This window comes from Mesocricetus auratus, unplaced genomic scaffold (assembly GCF_017639785.1).
Source record: "Mesocricetus auratus isolate SY011 unplaced genomic scaffold, BCM_Maur_2.0 Super-Scaffold_100707, whole genome shotgun sequence".
NCBI lineage: Eukaryota > Metazoa > Chordata > Mammalia > Rodentia > Cricetidae > Mesocricetus > Mesocricetus auratus.
In genome coordinates this window covers 8,627,012-8,649,339 of record NW_024429269.1, presented here as the reverse complement: position 1 = coordinate 8,649,339, position 22,328 = coordinate 8,627,012, and the positions used below count along the sequence as shown (strand labels likewise).

At 45.7% G+C, this 22,328-nt stretch overlaps 1 protein-coding gene across 4 annotated transcripts in view; it reads right to left on the bottom strand.

Annotated features, from left to right (window-relative positions):
- Positions 1-22,328, bottom strand: part of Atp8a2 (ATPase phospholipid transporting 8A2) — a 547,410-nt gene that overhangs the window by 184,739 nt on the left and 340,343 nt on the right. For all 4 annotated transcript variants that reach the window (XM_040740602.1, XM_040740601.1, XM_040740603.1 and 1 more), the window contains 2 exons: positions 18,461-18,644; positions 15,210-15,320 (listed from right to left, as the gene is read on the bottom strand). In XM_040740602.1, coding sequence (XP_040596536.1) covers positions 15,210-15,320; positions 18,461-18,644 — 295 coding nt within the window. The remainder of the gene's footprint in view (positions 1-15,209; positions 15,321-18,460; positions 18,645-22,328) is intronic.

Here is a 22,328-nt window from a genome sequence, read left to right as displayed (position 1 = left end):
ACTCATATGGAAAGCACTCCTGGACTTCTCCAGCATATTTTGTCTTGCAGGAGGCAAAGTGTTAAGGTTTTCAAATGTTCTCCTGGTTCAGAAAGTACTGAAGCAATACTGTGATCACAGCCCTGTTGCTCCAAGGAAAACCCAGCCAGGAATGGGTGGGCCATGCTTAGCGGATGTGGGTGAACAGGGAGCTTGCCATTCATGATAGAAATTTTGTGTGTATGTGCGTGTGCGTGTGTGTGTGTGTGTGAGAGAGAGAGAGAGAGAGAGAGAGAGAGAGAGAAAGAGAGAGAGAGAGAGAGAAGTGGAGGAGGAGAAAGGAGGGTGGAGGAGGAAGGAAGGAGAAGAAGAGAAGGGGAAGGGAACCAGGGAAGAGGAAAGGAGCTGAGGGAGACGGAGGGAAAGCAGAGGAAAAGGCTGGAAGGGTTTCTTAACCCACTTCCCCCCAAAGAGGTTTAAACAATGACAAAGTTAGGCCTGGTTCGGCAGGGATTGCACTAATTCAGTACCAGCTGTAGGGCTGGGACTGTGTCCTAGAAGTACCCTCTCTCACGGCTGGTAATTGACACCTAAGGGTTTTGTGTATGCCCTGTCTCAGCCATGTGCCTCCCCGTCATGTGTGTCCTGTCTCAGTCGTGAGTGAGTGTGTGTGTGTGAGTGTATGTGTGTGAGTGAGTGTGTGCATGTGGGTGAGTGAGTGAGTGTGTGTGTGAGTGTGTGTGTAAGTGTGTACGTGTGTGAGTGAGTGTGTGTGTGTGTGTGCACATGTGCCCTGCCATCTCCAGGGAATCTTCTTTCTTCCTTCCATCACTTCTGCTCCTGGAAGTCCTCAGTTACTCAAATGATTGTGATTAGGCTTTGACATGGAGATTTTACTTCTGGCATTTTATCCAACACCGCAGCAGCATTTGCTAGAGGAAACCCAAGTGAGACCAGGAGGAGTCTGTTAAACACACCGCAACCTCACTGGACACTCCACAGGTCTGTGGCAGACAGAGGGCACAGCCTGGGGCCCTCCTTCTAGCCTGTACCAGAAAGGTACTTTAACATTCTTAGGAAGAATTATTGACTCAAATACCTATGTTGCATCAGATAATGCCATCGTGAATATACTAGGGACAACAGAAACTCCAGTGGCCTTTAACCTGGTCTGATAACAAAGGACTTGTTCCCACCATTGCCTCATTCATGGCCAGCCCAGACCTTTTCTTTTAGAAACAACAAAAACTTCAGGAAGACTCCAAAAGGAAGAATGCTATTTCTCCCCCAACAAAGCTTAAAGGTGTGCTGTGCTTATTTGTGTGTGTACCCACACACAACTTTGTTTATATATGTACACGTGCATACATAGACAATACATACAACTCACAGTATTAAAGGAGGCACACTGGTCATGTAGCTCAGTTGGTAGGGCGTTTGAGTGGCACACACTCAGTGCCATCCCTAGTACTTCATAAACAGGACACAGTAGTACACAACGGTGACTCTGGCACTTGGGAGGCAGGGGAAGTTCAAGAGCTAAAGCCAGCCTGGGATGGAGTATATGAGACACCGTCTCAAAAACAAGCAAACGAACTAACAAATTCTTGGCAGTCTTTGAGTAGGGAGGTAGGCAGTGAGGCAGGTAAACAGGCATTTGCCAGAGCAATGCAAAAGGCTGCCTATCAGGACATTCTCTTATGAGAGTCACTTGAAAGAGCCACAGAGCCACACATTCTTATGCAATAGAGACTGTGTCAAATGTTAACTCAAAATTGAAGTCATAGGGGCAGATGCCAGAAATGACTGCAGCCAGCTCTACCTAGAGATGGGCAGGCCCAGGAGGTTTCAAGAAGTCCCGGCAGAGCACAGCAAAGTCTGGTTAAAAGGAGGAGTGACAAATCACCACAATGACCTCCAAAGAGACCAGTGAGTGGTGAGATAAATTAAGAGAGACTGGCCTGGCCGAGTACATATGACTTCCCAATTGCCACTCACCCAATTGCCTTGAAGCCAATTAATGAGATAAGTAGGAGATTGGGTTCTGGCCCTCTAGGGAGTTTATGGTCTAGTTAGAAGGATTAGAAACCACTTTGGAAATGCTTTACACAAGTGATGTGTTTCACCACGCTGGGCGTAAGGAGGTCAGAGAAGCAGAGGTCATAGGCAGGAGAGGCTGCACGGATGCCAGCAAGGCTGAGGCACTTGACCTGGGCCCTGATGAAGGTGGTGCACATGGGAGGCTTGAAAAGGCATCCCACAGACACTGTCTTCTCTGAGGTGAACAGGTCTCATCGGGTGTGCATGGTATACAGCACTGTTTCCTTGTTTTAATTATTTGGGGTGCAAGCCTGGGACTTTCACTTCAGTTAGGTAGCAAATATATATGCCCTGTGATCAGAGTCTGGGATTAATGTGTTCTTCATGCAAGGCTTTTGAGGAGCAGCTTTTACAACTTGAAGATGAGGGTCGATTGCCTCATTTCCGTTTCTGCTTCCTAAAATTGAGTTAAACAGCTTTGGTCATGGATACAGAGTCTAGCCAACCCTTTGACAATGGACCTTCTAAGTTCTGGTTATAGCACATCATTCAGCACAAAAAGGAGCTGTCTTCTTTTTTTCCTCCTCCTCTGCTCATTTTTGCAAACTAAATATGGGTACGTTAGCTTTGGGGGTGGGTCTCCCTTGCAACTCCCCCCCACACACCAAAAAGTCACCATACACAAAGCACACCTACGCTTCATAAAATTGAAATGTACTTAGTCTGTAGACGAGCAACACGAGTCTGGAAAGTTGGTTTTCCACCTTCCTATTCAACACTAGTTACTAGATACACATACTGGCTTGTTCTCATGAGAAGGTGTTGCAAAGCAGGTAAAGTTTGTATGTGTGCTCACTGAAGGATTTAAGAGCAGCGAGGCCATGTGACCAACAGAACTTCTGACCCATTAAACCTATACAAATGTTCTAGATTTGGGATGGTTTGAGTCACAATATCTTGATTTTCTTACAGTGTGCCACAGGCATTTGCTAGAGGCTTATGTTGAATTGTGAGGGCTGCTCTTTGCCCAGATTGCTGCTGAGTGATCTGGTATCTTGTGCTGGGTAGCTATGGTGACCACAGCTCCCAGTCACACCCATAATCATCTGGGAGTGAATAACCAGCACTCTTCTGTTGGTAGATTTGGATGGATTACATGAGCTTTAGTGATACTTTTAACTGACTGTGAACTTATCAAGACAGAATGCCATCATCAGTCACAGATTAATTATCCCTGGTCAGAAATGCAGACTAACACAGCAATTTGCCCATCCAGAAGCAGGAACATTATTTTTATTAGTAGTTTAATTATCACCAGGACCTCAGAGATAGGAAGTATATTTTCAGCCTATCAGCAGTTCCCCAGAGTTGGTGGTCTTGTCCCCTGCCTCCCGGCAGACATCTTGATCTGGAGAATGGGTTTGGGTCCACATGACATGCTTTGGCTTTGAAAGAAACCAGCAAAACCCACATTCTGAGAGCAGTGGCATTGCTTTCAGGTGGATTCCTTTATGGTATCATCCAGGTAGACAGGGCTGCTGGGGGCTGTGTGAAGGGCTGAAGGTGCAAGGTGCCAAGTATATCAGCTTCCTCCTTTCATCCACCTGCCCTTGAGGGAACGCAGAAGGATGAGGTGCCTGCATCTAGACTGATGATAGAATTTGTAAACTACTCCGGGGTAGTGCAAAAGTGAGGACACAGACTGGGACCACTGGGAACTCCAGTGTTTGCTAGTGTTTCAGCTATTGGCAGAGGTGAGCTTAATGAAGCAGGGCAGTTTAATCTAGCAGAGGTTGGCATGCTCATCTGCCATGGTGATGACATAGTGTCAGAAGAACTAGTAAAGTTGTGTTTCAGCAAGAGTTTTCTAAAGGTGTAGTGAGGGGAGACCCGCCTCCTCCGGGTTTCCAGCAGACAATCAGTGACTATATCACAGTGTTTTGGGCACAGGATTTTGAACTGTGGCAGGGTCAGGGGCAGGGGCAGGGAGGCGTATCTAGACCAGAAGAGCTGCAAGTTGGCAGCAATACTATAGTCGTGTCTGCTGACACCATGTCTCTGGAGATGATGCCCAGGTTCACTCTGAGTGACTTTTGACAAAGGTTTTCCTGATATCTCACTTCATCCTCTCCAGTGTTTGGTGTGTGAATTTCTACGACCATCTGCAGTGCTGTGAGAGATTTGAACAGACACTTCGCCAAAGAAGGTAGGCAGATGGCAGATGAGTTTACAAAATAACTCTTACTGGGAAAATAATACAGCATTCCCACTGTTAGGTATCTACCAAGTGAAACAACAACAACAACAAAAAAAACAACAACAAAAAAAACCAGGCTATGCTAAAATGTAAAAATGCAGGAGTTATTCATAACTGTAGGAATTTGGTAGTGGCCCAAATGTCCTTCAGTAAATGAGATGACCTGTGGCACATCCATGCAATGGAACACTACTTAACAATTAAAAGAATAAACTACTGACGCTCACAACAGCAAGTGTGAATATCCAGGGCATTAAACCAGGTGAAAGAAGCCATGCATGCACATTCCAGTCAGATGACATCCCAGTCTGAACTACAGAGTCAGAAAGCACACGCATGCCCTCTACGGTCTGGGTGCAGGGCTGAGCAATGGCAGCAAAGACACCTGGGAAATAAATATCGGAAGCAATGGGCAATTCTGTACCTGACTGTGCAAGTATATGTGGTGAGACTCAGAACTATGCACGAAAAGGGTTAATTTTAGTGCATGTAAATGATACGTTATTTTTAAAAAGTGGTATACTATACTAATAAACACCTTCAAAGAATTAAAGAAACGTCTACAGTGAGACTAACAAGGAGTAAAAGCTTCTAGTTAATAGCTCACGTTATGAAAAAGCAACTTTCAAATTGGCAAGGGGCTGACAAAAAGATTACCACAACACCATGCGGCTTGTTCACAGAGTGGTAATAAACTTCATCCTATAATCCCTGGACTAAAGAGAGGCCAGTATTTTAATCGATATTTTACTGGCAGACTCTGGAGGTATAAACAGCATTTAATAGGATAGATCGGTACTGCCTCCCATTGGCTTGAAAAGCCAGGCAAGGAAGCTTGTTCATCACTCCTCTGCCTGGCTCTGACCTCTCTGAACTTGAAGAGCTGAAGGCAATCCAGCAGCTCAGCACATCAGTTGGAAAGCAGTCTAGCTGCCTAAATTGATGGCCTGAACCCAGCAGACATAATTTGCCACAGAAAGTACAAACACTTGAGAGGTGAGCTTCCTGATGTGATGCATGTAACAGAAACCATTTGGACTAACAGGGAAGGCAGCATAACCCAACACCAGGACCAGGAAAGTAAGTGCACAAGCACGAACACATTGAGCTCGTGTATATAAGTGGGCTTTAAAACACAGGCCAAACGCCACATCTCCCTCCCAAGCAGGGGTGATGAGCCTATAGCTAGAGAGGAGCAGAGGGTCCTGCACATGCTTGAACTCTGTAAGCCAGTGCGCAGCCGTCAAATGCTGGTGATGGTTTTCCACTTGGGGTCGGCACTCTAGATGCACCAGCCATTTGCATGGTCTCATGCCATGATTGTCTGCCCCTGCCACAGGACATGTTCTTTCTGTGTCACAGGCTTTTGCACTACCTATTACACAGTCTCCACTCTTGAACTCAGACGCTCTATTATTCCTAAGCAAATACCAGTGAAATCCATCAGCTCAAAATTGGGCCAGTTGGGTACATAGGTGCCAAAATGGACAGGCTGACATGATCAAAGAATCTGTACTCAGACTCTATCAGAGTTAATTTTGGAGTGCGATTGTGTTCATGTGGTGTGCACATCTGTATGTGTGCATGTGTGTGCACATGTGTGGAGGTTTGTGTGGATGCTAGTGTCTTCCATGGATGATGGAGCTCACTGGTTCATCATAAAATGACAGAAAGCTCCAGAGATCCTTGTGTCTCAGGCTCTCCAGCACTGGGATTATAGGCGAGCAACACCACAGCCGGCTCTATGAGGTGTTCACCAAGGATCCAGACTCAGGTCTGTACAACGGCTTGGCAAGCACTATAGTGACTGAGTCATCGCCCCAGCCCAACAGAACCAGTTTTAAAAACTAGACAGCAGTGGTTCTCAACCCGTGGGTCATGATCCCTTAGGGGGTTGAATGACCCTTTCACATGGGTCATCTAAGACCATCTGCATAGCAGATCTTTGCACTACAATTTATAATTACAGTTATGAAGTAGCAATGAAGTAACTTTAAGTTCGGGATTCACCATAATGTGAGGAACTGTATTAGAAAGGCTGAGAACCATCACTTTAGTGACCAAAAAAAGAGAGAGGGAAGCCATGAAGGAGAACAATACAAAAGAACTGTAAATCATAAAAAAAACCACTAAGAAAAAAAAAGACCAATTGGTAAAGTCAGTATTATAAAGATGAAAACCTGAGAATTTTAGGCAAGATAAAAAATAAAAAAGGTAGGAATATGCTTAATATGTGATTAAAATTATTCATTATTTTCTCAAAAGACACTGCTAGACAAATTTAATATAAACTGTGGGTTCTTGGGGCGGGGTACAGGTCTCTATATGAAAATGATGCCATGAAAGATTTAGGTCATATCAGAAAGCCATTTCATCAGAGGGGACACATATGCCATACCTCTTGCAGAAATCCCCATAGTTGAAAACACAAAACAGCAGCAACAAACTAGCAGATGCTTACATGTTTGCCTCTACTGAGTGTGTTCAATCTGTTTGGTCAGGGGCAGAGAGTCAAGAAATGGTTCCTGTCCTCAGAGAAGTCACAGCCAATTTTACAGTGAAAACAACCCATGCAACAGAAAGTGGAGAGAGTAGGAATTCACAAGGCTTTAACTTAGGAGTGGAGTGAGCCATCCCATACTGCTGGTGCATGGTTTTCTTTCTACCCAGTGCCAACCAGCAGAGGAGTGGGCACCAAGTGTTGCTCTGGAACCATGGCCAAATCTCAAGGTCCCGTGGCCCTATAGGTCCTTTGCTCAGTCATGTTTTTAGACTTGGGCTTAAAAAATTATTATTCCAAGGAAACTTAAGCATTTTATAGAGTTTCAAATTCTCAATTTTAAACCCATCAGTGTCTAAATATGTTTTTTTTTAAATGCCGGGTATTTATAATGATCCTCTTAGATAAAACAGCTGCAAAAACATCATTAAAAAAAGCTCACACCGTCACATGTAAAAGGCAGTAAGAGTCTATTTTTATAAAGTTCAAAGCGACTGTGAATCTTGCAGAGGAATCCCTGAGGACTGCTGGACGGCTGTTTCTCTGCCGCTGGGCCTGCCTCCTGCCTGCCCCTACTCCCTCTCCACCTTGTGCTAATAAGCTCCCAAGTCTACACACTAGCAGCAAGTCACTGGCCTCTCGGAGAACATTGCCAGCACATGGCTAACTACTTCCACAGCCATCTCCCGACTGAAATACAAAACCTCCTGTGTTCCTTACCCAGGCCTCCACTGACTTTGACATCTATCTGAGCTGGAATGAATGCTGAGTGCAAATGGGAAAGACAGGTGCTGGCCTCTCTTGCCACAAAGACCTGTGCCTCTCCTGCCCATTCTTTGCTCCGCATGGCCCCTACCCTGTCATCCATCTTAACCCATTTCACCCTGGGACCAGGGAGCTCCAACCCTCTACCCCCATGAAACACCATTTCTTGGAGCACAGCAGTCGCTCACTGTATGCAGCTGCAGGACCCCTCCCCTGCATCCTATTCTACTCCAACAGCACAGATCCTGGGCCCAGAGCATCTACTTGAAAACCGAGGCAAGAAAAGTGGACTTCAAAATATTTCTATTTCAAGGTAGTTTCCCCATTGACACATAGGAAACCCCTCTGAATGATTTGCCCACTGACATCTTGACTTCCCAACAATTATTAACACAAAACAGGAGTTACCCAGGTACTCTTGGGCTCTATAAACTGGGATGCTCTCAAGACAGGTTGGCACCAATCCTGTGCATCCGGTTGCCTGGATTTGCAGTCACCACGACACTAGGCTACACTCACCTGCCAATCATAGATGGGAACACGACTCAGGGAACTGTTTATTCGGAGTCCCCTAATCTTAGTATTCCACTGTCTGCAGGGATTCTGTAAAGAACGCACGGTCTGTACACGTCATGGGGTCACATCTCTGATAGAAAGGTCAACAGGTGAACCATCTTCTGTGCCTTTGGATGGTTACCATGTTCACATTAAGCTCACAGCTGCCCATCCACCCCAAAACATATAAAGACACATAAAGCCACCTCTGCTAGGGCAGACACACAGATAACACGAGAGCTTAGCTATCAGGAATTTTGTCTTTTACCACAGTGACATTTCTTTTGTTAAAAAGGAATACTGTGTGTGTGTAAACACACGTGTGTACACATATAGCATGACCACACACACACACACACACACACACACACACACACACACTGTACATGTGTGAATCAGAGGTCAATATTAAGTATCTTTATCACTCACCACCCTCTTTTGTGGAGACAGGATCTCTTACTGAAGCCAGAGCTTATCGTTCAGCTAGTCTGTCTAGCCAGCAAGCCCCAGGAATCCACCCCCTGCACTGAGATTACATATGTGTGCCACCACACCACAGTTTTAGGTGGATACAAAGGATCTCAGGTCCTCACACTTGCTCAGTAAGCCACTTCGCCTACTGGTCCATGTCCCTATCCTCCAAACACACTTGAGGGAACTTAAATTATGTTCCGTTTTCAAGAGGCTGGGTCATTGGATGGATTGTGTGAGAATGTGTGGTATGGCGGGGACCAACCCCAGAGTCTTGTGCATCCTGGGTAGGCACACTACCACTGAACTATATTCTTGATTTCTTTTTCCCCCATTTCTTAGTTTTGAAACAATGTCTCATTAAAAGGACAGTGTAGCCCCAACAGGAATTTGGAATCCTCCTGCCTCAGTCTCCCAAGTAGCTACAGTTACAAAGACCAAATCAACTGAACTGGCTTGTATGAATTCTTTTGTGTCATTGGTTTAAGATGGCTACTCTCTATCATTAATTATTTTTAGACTTATTTTACAGGTGTAAGTGTTTTTCCTGTATGTATATATGCACACCATGTATGTGCCCAGTGCCTGCAGAGGCCAGAGAGGGTGTTGAATGCCCCGAAACTGGAGTTATGGGTGGTTGTGAATTGCCACGCAGGTGCTGAGACACAGATCTGGATCCTCTGAAAGACAGTAAGTGCTCTTAACAAATGGGGCATCTCCCCAGCCCCAGATTCTGACATTCAAAGCAAAATTTACTCCAAAGTCTTCTCAGTGGTGCCCAAGAGCCGTGAAACAACCACAGGATGTATAATAAATATAATATAATATAATATGCATTCTTTCTAAATTAAAAAATTCAAAGCACTCATATCCCAAGATGTTTTGGTTTAGAAAGGGCAATTTGTACATAATTGTAAGTCATTTTCCTTTTTAAATGAGAAGCACAGAAGCTGAGACATTGCTAAGCCTTTCCTTGTGTTCTGTAATATTGGGGTGGTTTATCTGTTTGCTTTTAGCTTGTCAGACAGTCATAGATCTTCATTGGCCATCATCAGCCAACTTCTGTTAGTTCGGGCTTCATTTATGCCCACTGGCCTCTCTTTCATTCAGTGGCAGTATTTTCAGACCTTCATGACTAATTCACGGCCTAGAGCCCCCTATCCTGTACGAATTTCATGGACCCAAGAAGACCAAACTGTCTGATACATGATGTCACAAGTAAGTTGACCATTTAAATCCTATAAGATTCCTTCATTGATAGCCATCGTCACAGATGCTCTCTATAGCCAGACTAGTCTTGTCTCTGGGACAATGACGTACACCATTCCCAAGTGATAGCAGAAGTTACAAAAGGGCAGGGTCATCACCTCCTGAAATATCAGCTAAATGCAAGTAATGACTCCGTTATCCTACTTAAATTTAATGAGTAGTGACTTTTAAAAAAGTCTGTTTCAAAACTATTTTCCCAGGGGCTCAGGGAGGCAGTGGGGTGCACCACCCCAGGAAATTCTTAAATGTTGCTGGTGGTCAGTCAAGCTGTGCTGATCTAGAACACCGAGCAACTGAGTAATGTCAGTCCCCCTCGGGACATACCGCAGAGATGAAACACCAGGACTTCAAGTATTTACAAGCATCCTTCCCTAACTTCTTAATCTCTAATTTTTGCAGTTCAAGCAAATTCTTCCCATTATCAAAATCAAAGAGATTAAAAAAAAATCTGTCTCTGGCTTTCATTTAGAAATCACAGAAAGAGATAGTTACATAAGGGCATGAGTTATGATCCAGACTTCATATAAAAGACATCTAAATTCTCCACTCACTGTCTGCCCTGCATAGTGATAGGCAATTTTTCTGAAATCACTTTAACCACAGAAGTTGCCTGTTGCAAACACAGATTGGGACTTTTGAGTTTCTTAAAGTGACAGAAGCCCTGCCTGGTTATTGGCTCACATTCCTCCAACACTCACACATTTTGGCCTGCCATCTCTCCCGATCTTTACTGTTTCAGTCCACTTCTGGAACCCGAGGCAGAGGTACAGGGGTGCCGCTCTCCTGCTGGCTCCAGGAAGCCCATCTGCATGGAGCTGGAATCTCCCAGCCCCTAGCCAGTTTTACCTTTGGAGGACAGTCCACCTGGTTGCTGCCACAAAACTTAGTGTGTAATTGGTTTAATGCAAAACAAAACTCCATGTAAAATTCCATACACTCTGCCTTTACACTGCATTCCCTTCAATGTGGCTAAGGGGAAAAGCACTGAGACCCTTTCCCGCTTCCAGCCGTTACTTCAATTGTGCTAAAGTAGATCTAACACAAGCTCTACCATGCTAGCTCTCAAAGTGCGCATCTCTGGACACGCACGTCGCACACCACCCCACAACGCTCTCCTCCAAAGTTCTTTGTGACACTCTTTTTTCCCCAGGGGAGGCAAACAAAAATGGATTGTTTTCAATAGAAACTCAGTTTTGGATAATAGAACTAGACACTAAAAAGGGCACATCTTACAGTATTTTAGCTGTGCTTCAACAGCACTGACCGAAAACAAAGGAAGACCATGCTGTGGGAAATGAAGCCAGTGAGGAATGGGCCCCCGCTCCCACAGGGGCAGGTAGATGCAGAGAGGTCACTGGGATCCTAGGTTCCTGGCAGCTCCCTGCCAGTACTTCTGAGTGCCTCTTCCCAGCCACCCTGCCAGCCCCTGGAACTGCTCATGTGCAGGCTTCAGGAATCCCATCCTGGCCTCCAGAGAGACGGTCGAGAAACTACAGCAATCACGAAGGTGAAAAGGTGCTAAAACGAGGCACTGTCAAAGGAATGGAGGCAACGGCCATGCTCTGTTCTTAGCTTTACCTCGAAGAAGCCACAAGGGCCACCATTTTGTTCCTATTTTCAAATGGCTTGAACAATAGTCACTTGACCTCAATAAAATTTATGTGGTGCATTCAATGAACTCTTAGTAGATCTGCCAGCAACAAGGAATCTGCTACACAGACAAAAGTCCCCACATCAAGCCAGTGGTCTGTGCAAAGCAGTGTGGTGAAATGGACTAAGTACACCAACATTATTTTGGAATAACTACGGCTTCAGAAGCAGGAACAGCTATTCCACAAGGCTTCTTATAGATGAAATTGGAGATGACACAGCTGCTCCATCAATACAGGAAGGGACTAAACAGACTGTAGGGCGTCACACAGTGGGATGACTTACCCAGGGTCTATGTGAAGGAGTGGGCAATGGTTCTCAAGGACCCTTCAAGTAGAGCATGGATTGTAGATCATGCTCCGTAGCATGATGACATTATCCTTTAAAAAAATCTATGTGTAACTGTAGAGAAGCAGGTAAGGGTAGATAACAGTTAAGTGGCAGGAACTTCCAGTGTGCATTCCACACAGCATCCAGAATAATGCTTGTATATGAGCCCCACTTTTATGGAACAGTATACCAAACAGGAAGGACCTGTCACGCCACAATTTTCACTGGAAATCTAGATAATGTAATAGTCCTCATAAAATAAGCTCTGCCACAGAGTGGATGTGCATGTTATGCCAATTGCTTTGAGACTCTATTTTAAAATGTCTGGTGGTTACATATATCAGAGGGCATCTGGGTAAGCACACATGACTACTGCAAAGGCCCCCTGTGAATCACAAGGAAACCACTTAAGACATGAAAGTCACATGCTTACTTTGTTCTCACTTAAATCATTAACTTGAACCTTATCTTTAGCATTTTTTTGCAAGTGAGCAAATCTTTGACACTGCAGTTCAAAACACACTAAAATAGCATGCGAGCAGTACTTTCCCACTCTGAATGCTACGTTCGGAGTATGTGCTGGTGCCAGGGCAGTTAACTGGCATTATCTGAGTGTGAACCAATCATGCGTTTTGTTCTCTTTGCTTCCAAATTTGATCCTCCCAGAAATCCTAACCAGAAATGGAGACACATGATTATGGAGGCCCTTACATTTTTAAAAGCTTTCAGAGGAATGTATGGACGAGCCTTTTGCAGTAGACCGTTTAGCAACTCTTAGTTGCAACTAGTCATTTGAGGCACTCAGCACTGTCAGGGCCCCATTCCAAGCAGCTCTTTGCAGACAGGCTAAAAGCGTGCTCTACTAAGCTTTAGCCTACTTGAAGAAAAAAAGAGAGACAAAAGCAAGATAGTAGGTGTAAATGACTAAGGAGGGCCCCTGAGGGGTGCTCTGGGAAGCAGAAGGTTTGGAGACCCATGTAGAATGTCTTGATAAGAAGTCTAGACTATCAGCCATCTGTTGGTGGTGAGGAAAACCAGATTATAAAGAAGCTGTATAAAGCCAACAACTATAGGGATAACGTGCTGGGAACCTTGGGATGATGTGTAGGATTCCAGCTCCTTTTATGCTGCCCATGCTATTATCTATGACCCCAAGTGACACTAAGGAGTGACTTCTATCATGTGTGCCAAAAAAAAAGTGCTGTCAGCTTACAGGAGAGGGTAGACATTTCTAAATTCCAAAAGGGAAGAGGGAATAGTAGTAAAAAAGAGAACAGGAGGAAGATAGTGATGGCAAAACATATGATACCAACATCTACATGGATTTGAACCCCCCTACTCTGAATCCTATAGCAATTAAATTACATCTACAAACGCTGCCCCTAGTCGGGCTATGTATATACTTGCTGTTCGCTGTAAGCACGCAGGCCCTCTGACAAAAGACTCAGGGTAGAGAAAATAGGCTAGGCTGCAGGATGTTGGCCGGATTTCTTCTAATCACTTGTAAGGTTCTTTTAGGGATTAGGGTTGCTCCAGCACACTGGGAGCTACTGGGTCAGCCAGACCAGCCATCCTCCATGTAGAGGCAGCCACACTCCAGGCTCACAGAGCCAAAAAGAAGCCACCCTTTATGCAAACCAGCAAAATGCTGTTTTCAGGTGGACTTGAACACGCACGCAGAGGCTGTTACTGTCCCACTGATGCCTTCTGCTGGACAGCTATGCACCGTAAACAAACAGTACAGCTTGGGAAAATCCCCTGTCCTAGTGCAGTTACCTGACAAGTGGCATCAACCTGTTTTGTGACCTGAAGAATTCATTAGGAAACAGTTAACACGCGGATAAAATAGTAGTTAGTCACTGTTACAATAGCGAGTCACCTGCTTGAGCTGGGGGCCCTAGGAGACAGAATTGGGAAAATTTCTTCCTTAGTTATTTTTTTATAAGAGCTGAAGAATTATATCATAATAAAGTGAGATATTAAAACAGAGGCAGCATTGATTTCTTTTGTTCTAAAGATACCTTTCTAAGTGCTGGCATTACAGGCATGTGCCTCCCTATCTGACTAAAACCTTTTCATGGTCTTTTTGACAGCAGCCAACGTTAACTTAACCGCCCCTCATCTCTCATTGTTGCTATTATCATTTGGTGTCGTACTTACTGAGAGCTGAATTCAGGACTTTGCACATGGTAAGCAAGTGCTCTACCACAGAACCCCATGCCCAGCCCTCCTCTCATCTAGACACATTTGGCAATCTGGTGTGTCCAGATAGCCTCAAAGACACACTTTTACAGCGGGGCTGTTCTCAGGAAGGAAGACCAAGTGACCAGTTCCAAACAGCAAAAACCAAGAATTAGTGTCTTGGAGAATTGCAGGCCTGTGCTGGTCAGTGTTTGTAACCTTGACACAAACCATGGTCATCTTGGACAGGGAACCTCATTTGAGAAAATGCCTCCATCAGATTGGCTTCGTGGCAAGTCTGTGGGGACATTTTCTTAACTGATGATTAATGAGGGAGGGCCCAGCCCACTGTGGGTGGTGCTACTCATGGGCAGGTAGTCTTGAGATGTGTAAGAAAACAAACAGAACAAGCCACAGGGAGCAAGCCAGTGAGCAGCCTTCCCCCCACCCCTGGTTTCTGCATCAGCTCCTGCCTCCAGGTTCCTGCTTTGAGATCCTTCCCTGGCTTCCCTCAGCGATGGACAACAGCTAAGCTGAACTGGTCCTTACATCCTGAGCTGCTTTTGGTCAACATTTTATCACAGCACCATAAATCTAACCAAGATAAGGACAACAGAACATGAGCTCAATGTAAGATTTTAAAAGATCTTGTCAGTTTCCTAGTAGATGCCCCCACTCCCACCTGTGACACACGAGCCTTAGCATCCCCAAATCCCAGGGCTAGTGAGGACATATTCAGGAAACAACAGATTCCATGACAAACACAGCAGGGAATCAGACCCTGTTCATACAAGGGAAGAAAATCACAGGACGGGGTGTCTGGAAATGTCTCAGAGCCAACCAGAAAGATGGCACCTCTATTTCCTGGCACTGACCACATGGGTCTCCTTCCGCTTTGGCAAGATGAAGGAGAGAGTGACAGCGGTATCCTCTGCCACCACTGACACAAGCCAGAGGCAAGGAAGAGGAGGACAGTACCAGGACAGGGATGGGGAGCTTAGGAGGAATGCGAGGCTGGACAAAGAAGAGAGGCTGTGCCAGCCCTCATGGCACAGCCAGCTTTGAGGAGGTTGCATGAGACGAATCTTAGTAAGATCCAACAGTATCTTTATCTTTTGTTTTCCACTAACAAAACCCTTTCTTAAGATGGACCCAGTGTCTAAAGATGTCCTCTGAGAGGCCTGTCTCCTTAAGGGGAGGGATACTCCTTACCTCAATGATGTAGAGGACCACATTCTTGTAGAAACAGTAGAGGATGCACTTGGTCACCCGGTTGTAGCTCCAGGCTCCGTGAACTAAAAGCAGCTTCTCCAAGTAGGAAAACTGAAAAGGGACAGTGACAAAGTTCAGAGAAGCCCGCCATCGAAGAGTAAAAGATACATACTGTCTTTATGAGCAGAAAATAGACAGGAAAGGGAGAGGAAACCAGACTCTTAGGTATTCAAAAAGAAAAAAACAGCAAAACACACCAATGAAAAACAAAAACAAAACCGATTTCCCTGGTGGGGCTTTCAGAGCAGCTGAGAAGGAAAAATCTCTTCGATTGACTAACTGTTGTCCCCAAACCAGCTGCTGTACCCTCACTATGACTGCTGTGGAACTCGTTGAACTGAATGCCTTTCAGAGATGTAATTAGGCAAAGAAGGTGACTATCCAAACTGTAAGAATAGCACACTGGAATGGGACACTTCCATAAGATCCAGTCACAACGTTTATGGTGACCACAGGAGGAAGGATATTCATCCAGCAAAGGTTTGATTCAAGAAAGGTATGCATATGAGCACAGTGTTCTGTCAGTTTGCTACCTAAAAACAATCATATTTCTCAGCCGGGCATTGGTGGCACATGCCTTTAATCCCAGAACTCCGGAAGCAGAGGCAGATGGCTCTCTCTAAGTTCGAGGCCAGCCTGGTCTACAGAACGAGTTCCAGGACAGCCTCCAAAGCAATACAGAGAAACCCTGTCTCGAAAAACCAAAAAACAAAAAACAAACAAACAAACAAAATTTCTCATACCCTACAGAGGCACCTGGACAGACTTACCCAGGGTCACATAGATACAGAGACATACAAGTGCAACACACACACACACACACTTTTCGTGATGTAGTTCTTCTTTATCTTCCACTCAGAGTACCTGGCTGTGCAATTAGGGGCAGCTGACTAGCTCTGGGCAGGAGTGATTTAAAGGCTTTTGTAGTCTGAGACAAAGCCACAGTACTCTGATAGCATACACCTTAAATCAACTGTCTCCCCAGAGTTATTCAAGACAGACAATGGCAGGGGCAGATGCAATGTTTTTTGGCAGACTTGGAGCTGAGGGCTGTGGATACACACTGCACCACACAGTCCCTCTGCCTAGTTTAGGGAGCCAACAGTGTCCAGCAGCTGATGTGTATGCAAGCGTAAGGCACACAGCAAGGGCATGGAACCAGGGCTCTGTCCGCCACAGGACTTCCTTGGCATCTTTTCTTTATCTTGTAGGGCATTCCCTTCCAAACACGATTTAAAAGAAATGCAGCTGCCCACAGTCAAAGTAATAAAGAACATGGTATTAACTGCAACCAGACACGGTTATCACTTCAATGGGGCAGAGGAACTTACCCAACTGGTGGTGTTTCTGGCATGGTAATTAAGGAAGAGGCAGTTTAGAGTCTTGGGCACAAAATTCAGCCCTGAGATGACAGCATGCCTCTGCATGATAATGAACAAGGAAATCCAGGCATGGGTATCAGTAGCTACCTTATGTTCCTTTGGTAGAGGTGGCTACTACCCTGGAGGGCAAATAAAAGCCTCCAATGGACTGGGCTCTGCCCCACCCCTCTCAGGATGCCTCCTTTAATAAAAGAGGTTGTTTCGCCTTTCCCTTCCTACCCATGTGTAGCTTCAGTAAGGAATCCCTGCTCCCTAGACAATCTAAAGAGAAAAGCAGACAAATATTTGCCTATAACTCCTAGGAAACCTCTTAAGTTCCCTTCCAGCCATATGATGTTATAACTCAAGTATTTAATAATGCTGGGGTGTATAACATCCACGGTTGCTGACAGCAGGCAGGAAGCGTGGCTCCCATGGGTCTCTGTACAGTTGACTCGGCAAAGTAATGGAGCAGGTGTGTGTGGCAACCCCCAAGTTCACAGGGGTCTGTTGCTCTATGATGTTGGGCCTGTGCTCAGCCCTGAGGCCCATCATTGGGAATGTAGGAACTTCAGATTCCTCACCTGTAAAACCAGAATGCCTACTGCCCACTCCAGGAATCAGCTCGGGGATTTGACGTCCACAAAGGAACAAAACTAACTTACTCAGTTTTCAAAGCCACATGGTTTGGGCAATTTCTTGCTGCATTTTCAGAACCTCAAACCAGAAGGAAACATGAGAAATGAACAACACAGAGCTTCCTTCAGGGGTGGGGAGCCCCCAAAGTGGCAGAGGAACAGACCAGAGCCCTGGGACTTGGTAGAAGGGTGCTTTCTATGCATCTCCTTATTTTAGCTGAGCAGGTGACAAAACACTGTTCCTTATAATCATGCAGTTAGGATTAAATGTTCTTCAAAAACCGTTTCAGGGGATCAGGTGGTGCAGGGCTGGTGCTACAGCAAATACAGGCATTTAGCTACATGACCCTACAATTGGGTATCTGGGAGAACATGCCAGTATTCCCTGGGACTGTACTTCCAGATGACCTACCAGGCCAGATAGCCCAGATATTCCCTAGAGGGTCCTGAGGTTGACTCTTCTGGCTATCATGAAGAGTTAGACATTTCTTAGATTCTTGGAGCACATGTGAGGAAACACATCAGAGACGATAACTATGAGGCACATCAAAACCATGCTGCCGACATAGTTTGGAGAAGAATGGACTGAACTTGGCCTGACTGCAGGAGGTTGCTTGCTACTGACCATGAGTCACTTGGGCCCTGTCCTCTCAGGTCACCTTAGAGCAGGGGTCCTAGAGGGTTCCTAAGCCATGATTGCCAAGAGAGAATGTCTGTAAGTGGCTGCTTTGTTCTGTCTTTAACCACTCACCCAGAGTCTGCCAGCACTTCTGGAAGAAGGGAGCTTCCTGAGTGACAGACTAGCAGAATGGTACTCTGAGAACAGCTGTTCTTCAGGGAGGGATGTACACACACACACACACACACACACACACACACACACACACACACACACACACACACACAGGCCAGCAAGAACAAGAGTAGAGGTCAACAGAGGCCTAGGGACCTGTCTACCAGGCAGAAAGGCACATCTTTGAAATGACAGGTCCATGGGTCAGTCCCACCTCTGGCCCAAGGAAACCCAATCCAGAGAAGGGGCCTCAAACGTTCAAGACCCAAACAACAGATACATCAGCAGGCACCGGCAGTTAATCTAGATTGGTGCTCTCCCAAGGCAGGCAGAGTCTCTGGGCCAAGCTCTAGGCTGTTTCCTGTGCCAGCTGCCATCACTGGTAGAAGGAAGGCTGACCTGTGCAATGGCGTAATCTGAGTTGTTGGTAGCCTGCATGCCCTCGTTCCCGCTGATCCCCACCCCTACGTGGGCTGTCTGGATCATCCCCACGTCATTGGCACCGTCCCCGATGGCCAGCGTGATGGCTTTCACCTGCTTCTTCACAACATCCACAATCTCAGACTTCTGCAGAGGGGACACTCTGTGGGAGAAGAGAGAAGAGGAGGAGTGAGGACAATAAGCATTCTTCCTGAGGGAACAGCTGCAGCACACAGGCTGCGACCAGAGGCAGTTATCAGACAACCTCTGTAGCATGAATTCCAATTGGTCTTAATAATAAATCCCAGAGTCAGATACAGGGTAAATGCTGAAAGACCAGAGAAGCAAAGGACCAACCACAAGAGAGACTTCTTACCTCTACTGAATCCTTAGACGGAAGGGGTGATCTTGTCCCTACAAACCCTTATACTGATGCTGTCTCTACGAAACCTCAGATTGAATGCAATGAGCTCCTGTTTCTTCCAGTCTTATATTCCTCTCTCTACCTCCCTAGTGCTGGAATTAAAGGCCTGTGGCCCCCAAGTGCTAGGATTAAAGGTGTGACCCTCAAGTACTGGGATTGAAGGTGTGAGCCACCACTAACTGACTCTGTTTCTCCTTTAGACTGGATTAATCTCGTGTAGCCCAGGTTGGCCTGGAACTCATACAGAGATCTGCCTGCTTCTGCCTCCTGAGTGCTGGGATTAAAGGTGTGCGCCAGCACTGCCCGGCCTCTATGGCTAATATGTCACTAGCTCCAAACTCTGATCTTCAGGAAAAATGTATTTGTTAAAGTACAAACAAAATATCACCACACACCTCCAAACATTTCACAGTGCATACATTTCACATGAGAAGAAGCTTTGAGAAAACAGGAGTTTGCGGCTTTCAAGTGTTTGCTGAATTCATGGATGTAATGCTCTAAATCAGCCCAAAGCGCAGCCAGTTTGCCATCCACTGCTGAGTGGAGCCAGTGGCAAGCAAGCCCTCTGGGACTCATGGGCACAGCCCAAGACCAAACATACAATCTAGCTACCGGACCTGTGAAAATGTCTTCCCAATAAACCAGAACATTGGAAGAGCCTCCCCACACCTCTGTGCTGTGTTATGCATCCTGTACAGTTCTGGGGCTGGCAAGGGAAAGTTCCAGAGGATTCACAGAAAGGAAAGAAAATGGGCAGGGCATGAGAAAGAGCAGGGAGAAACCTGAACAGGAATGAAGATTCCATCTATCTCTAGACAGAGATAATGACGTGTTTGCCAGGCAGCCAGGGAAGGAGGTTGAGTCTGCATATTCCCAGGTCTGAGGTGTTCTGTTACTGGAGGGGCAGAAGCACCGTCCAGAACTGGAAGACCAAGGCAGCCCCAGCCTGGGAGGAAGAGACCTTCTATGGACCTAAGGACCCAGTGCGCAGCACCACGATGCAAGTCAGGATGCTTGAGCAGCATGAAAAGTGTCCCTATCATCTCAGGGATGAGCTCTTTTTAACCCCGAATTGGTAAACTGATATTTGATTTAGGGAATTTACAAGCTCCCCAGTCACCTCCAGAGGGAGGCGCAGTAGCTGCTCTCACGTGTAGACTGTGTGTAAACTAGATCAATGCTCAGAGACCTGCTTCTTCTTTTCCTTTAAATAATTTATTTTTATTTTATGTGTATTCGTGTGATAATATTAGATCCTGGAGTTATACACAGTTGTGAGTCTCCATGTGGCTGCTGGGAATTGAACCCAGGTCCTCTGAAAAAGCAGTCAGTGCTCTTAACTGCTGAGACAAATCTACAGCCCCAAGACCTCTTCTTAAGAATTGTGGCACATGGCAAGGCTCCCATACTCAAGGACACCCTGGGCAGACATGGGGCTGCAGCTTTCCGGGTCTATATGTCACCCAATGGAGAGGGAGTTGGCCTTTTATCAGGTAGTGTAGAGAAGAAAGAATATCACCTGGAGGTTGACCACTTCTCACTGAAGGAGGGGCTAAGAGAACTGTGGCCATGAAGTAGGGAAGGAGCTAAATAAAGCAAGGGTGTTCTGAGTTAAAAGTTATTGGTTTTCTATTGGGTGCTAGAGTTTGGTCCTCAAGGTGTCCTACAGAGGCCATGAGTTAAAGGCTTAGTCCACAGGGTCTGGGGTTGGTGGAGCCTTTTAAAGATGGGGACTGTGACTGGAGAGATCCCTCAGAGGTCAAGAGCACTGAGGTGGATACCCAGCACCTACATCATGGCTCACAACTGTAAGTCTAGTTTCAGGAATATGCTGCTCCGTTCTGACTTCTGCAAGTGCCAGGCAAACATGCGGTAGAAGGACATACATCCAGTCAAAACACTCACACACATAAAATAAATTAACCTTAAATATTTTTAATGAAAGAAAGATGGAGCCTAGCAGGAGGTCTTTCAATCATTAAGAACAATATGCAATGGGACCAAGTTCCTCCTCTTTCTCTTTTCCACTTCCTAGCCTTGAGGTAAACGCCTTTGGTCTGCTATGCACACCCTGTCATGGAGTTCTGCTTTACCATGGGTCCCAGGAAGCAAGGATGATCAATGATGGAGTGAGGGCCCCCAAGCCACTCAAAACAAAACAAAACAAGAAACCCTGACATCCGAAATAACTCCTTGTAGATACAGAGAGCAGGATAAAGTGGCCAAATAGGAGGAAGCTGCAAGTCACCAAGTTTGCTCAGTTTGGCTCTGGGATTTGACTCTGCAGTCATTCAGTCAAGCCTATGGCTGACAGTACACTCCAACAGCTGTCTCTTTCCAACTAGCGAAAGTGAGGGTATATAAAGCAAGTGTTACCCTGGCTGGCATTGTAGAAGCATGAAATTCTCATCAAGGATTTATTATACCCTTACACTATAAGGCCTTGAGAAAATATAAGTCTAGCACATACTCAGGGTTCAAAACAGATGCCAAATGGCCAATTTCTACAGGACCAACTTGGGCACCATTATGCTCCAGCCACATGGAGCACTTGAGTATGCCAAGTTGCCACAGAGCAGAAAGCAGCTCTTTCCTAATCTTAATTTGTGACCTGGAATCATGCACCATACTTAATAAGCGTTCCCAGCATATAATGCATTCACCCCATAAAACAAAGCCCCAGACCACATCTGAGCTGCACAAGGTGCTTGGCACACTTCTGTAACCAATTTTGGTGTATTACGAATAAAAACAAACTCTGAAAGTTCCATCAACTGAAGAGGTAGGCTACATATATACAAATGAAGAATGCCCTCTTGAGACTTACAAAAAGACTCAGTGCCCCCAGGGCATCTCGTTTTCTATGTCCTGACTTTTTAAAGCTACTTTTCTCAAGTTACTTTGGACATGATGCTTGACTAAAACGATGGGTGGATGCTTCCACAGAATTGATGTCATATATTAATTTACCTGAGCTACAAAAGCCCTGGTCAGAGTGAGTTTCTCATTCTGATCTTTCAGGGTAGTAGAGTTGAACGTAGCAATTCCCTGTCCTGCTCAGGCACCTTTCTGATGGGGCTGGGCCTAGGTTATGGACTGGAGTACCAAGATCCCATGAGCTGGAGGGGTTGGAAAAGACTCCTTCCAGAAACATCCAAGGCAGATCATGGACAACAACCAACTAACCAGATTTACTGCATATCTTCATTAGCTGATTCCAAATGATTAATTAGATAACTAACTGCAAGAAGTCTGCAGGTCACAGTCCCAGACCAGTGATTCTCAAGTGATAAACTGGGAGCAAAGTCATCCACAGACCCTCATTCAGAAAGCCAGGGGAGGGCCCATGTTGCAGTTTGAATGAGAAATGTCCCCCACTGGCTTATGTATTCAAGCAGTTAGACCCTGGTTGGTGGCACTGTT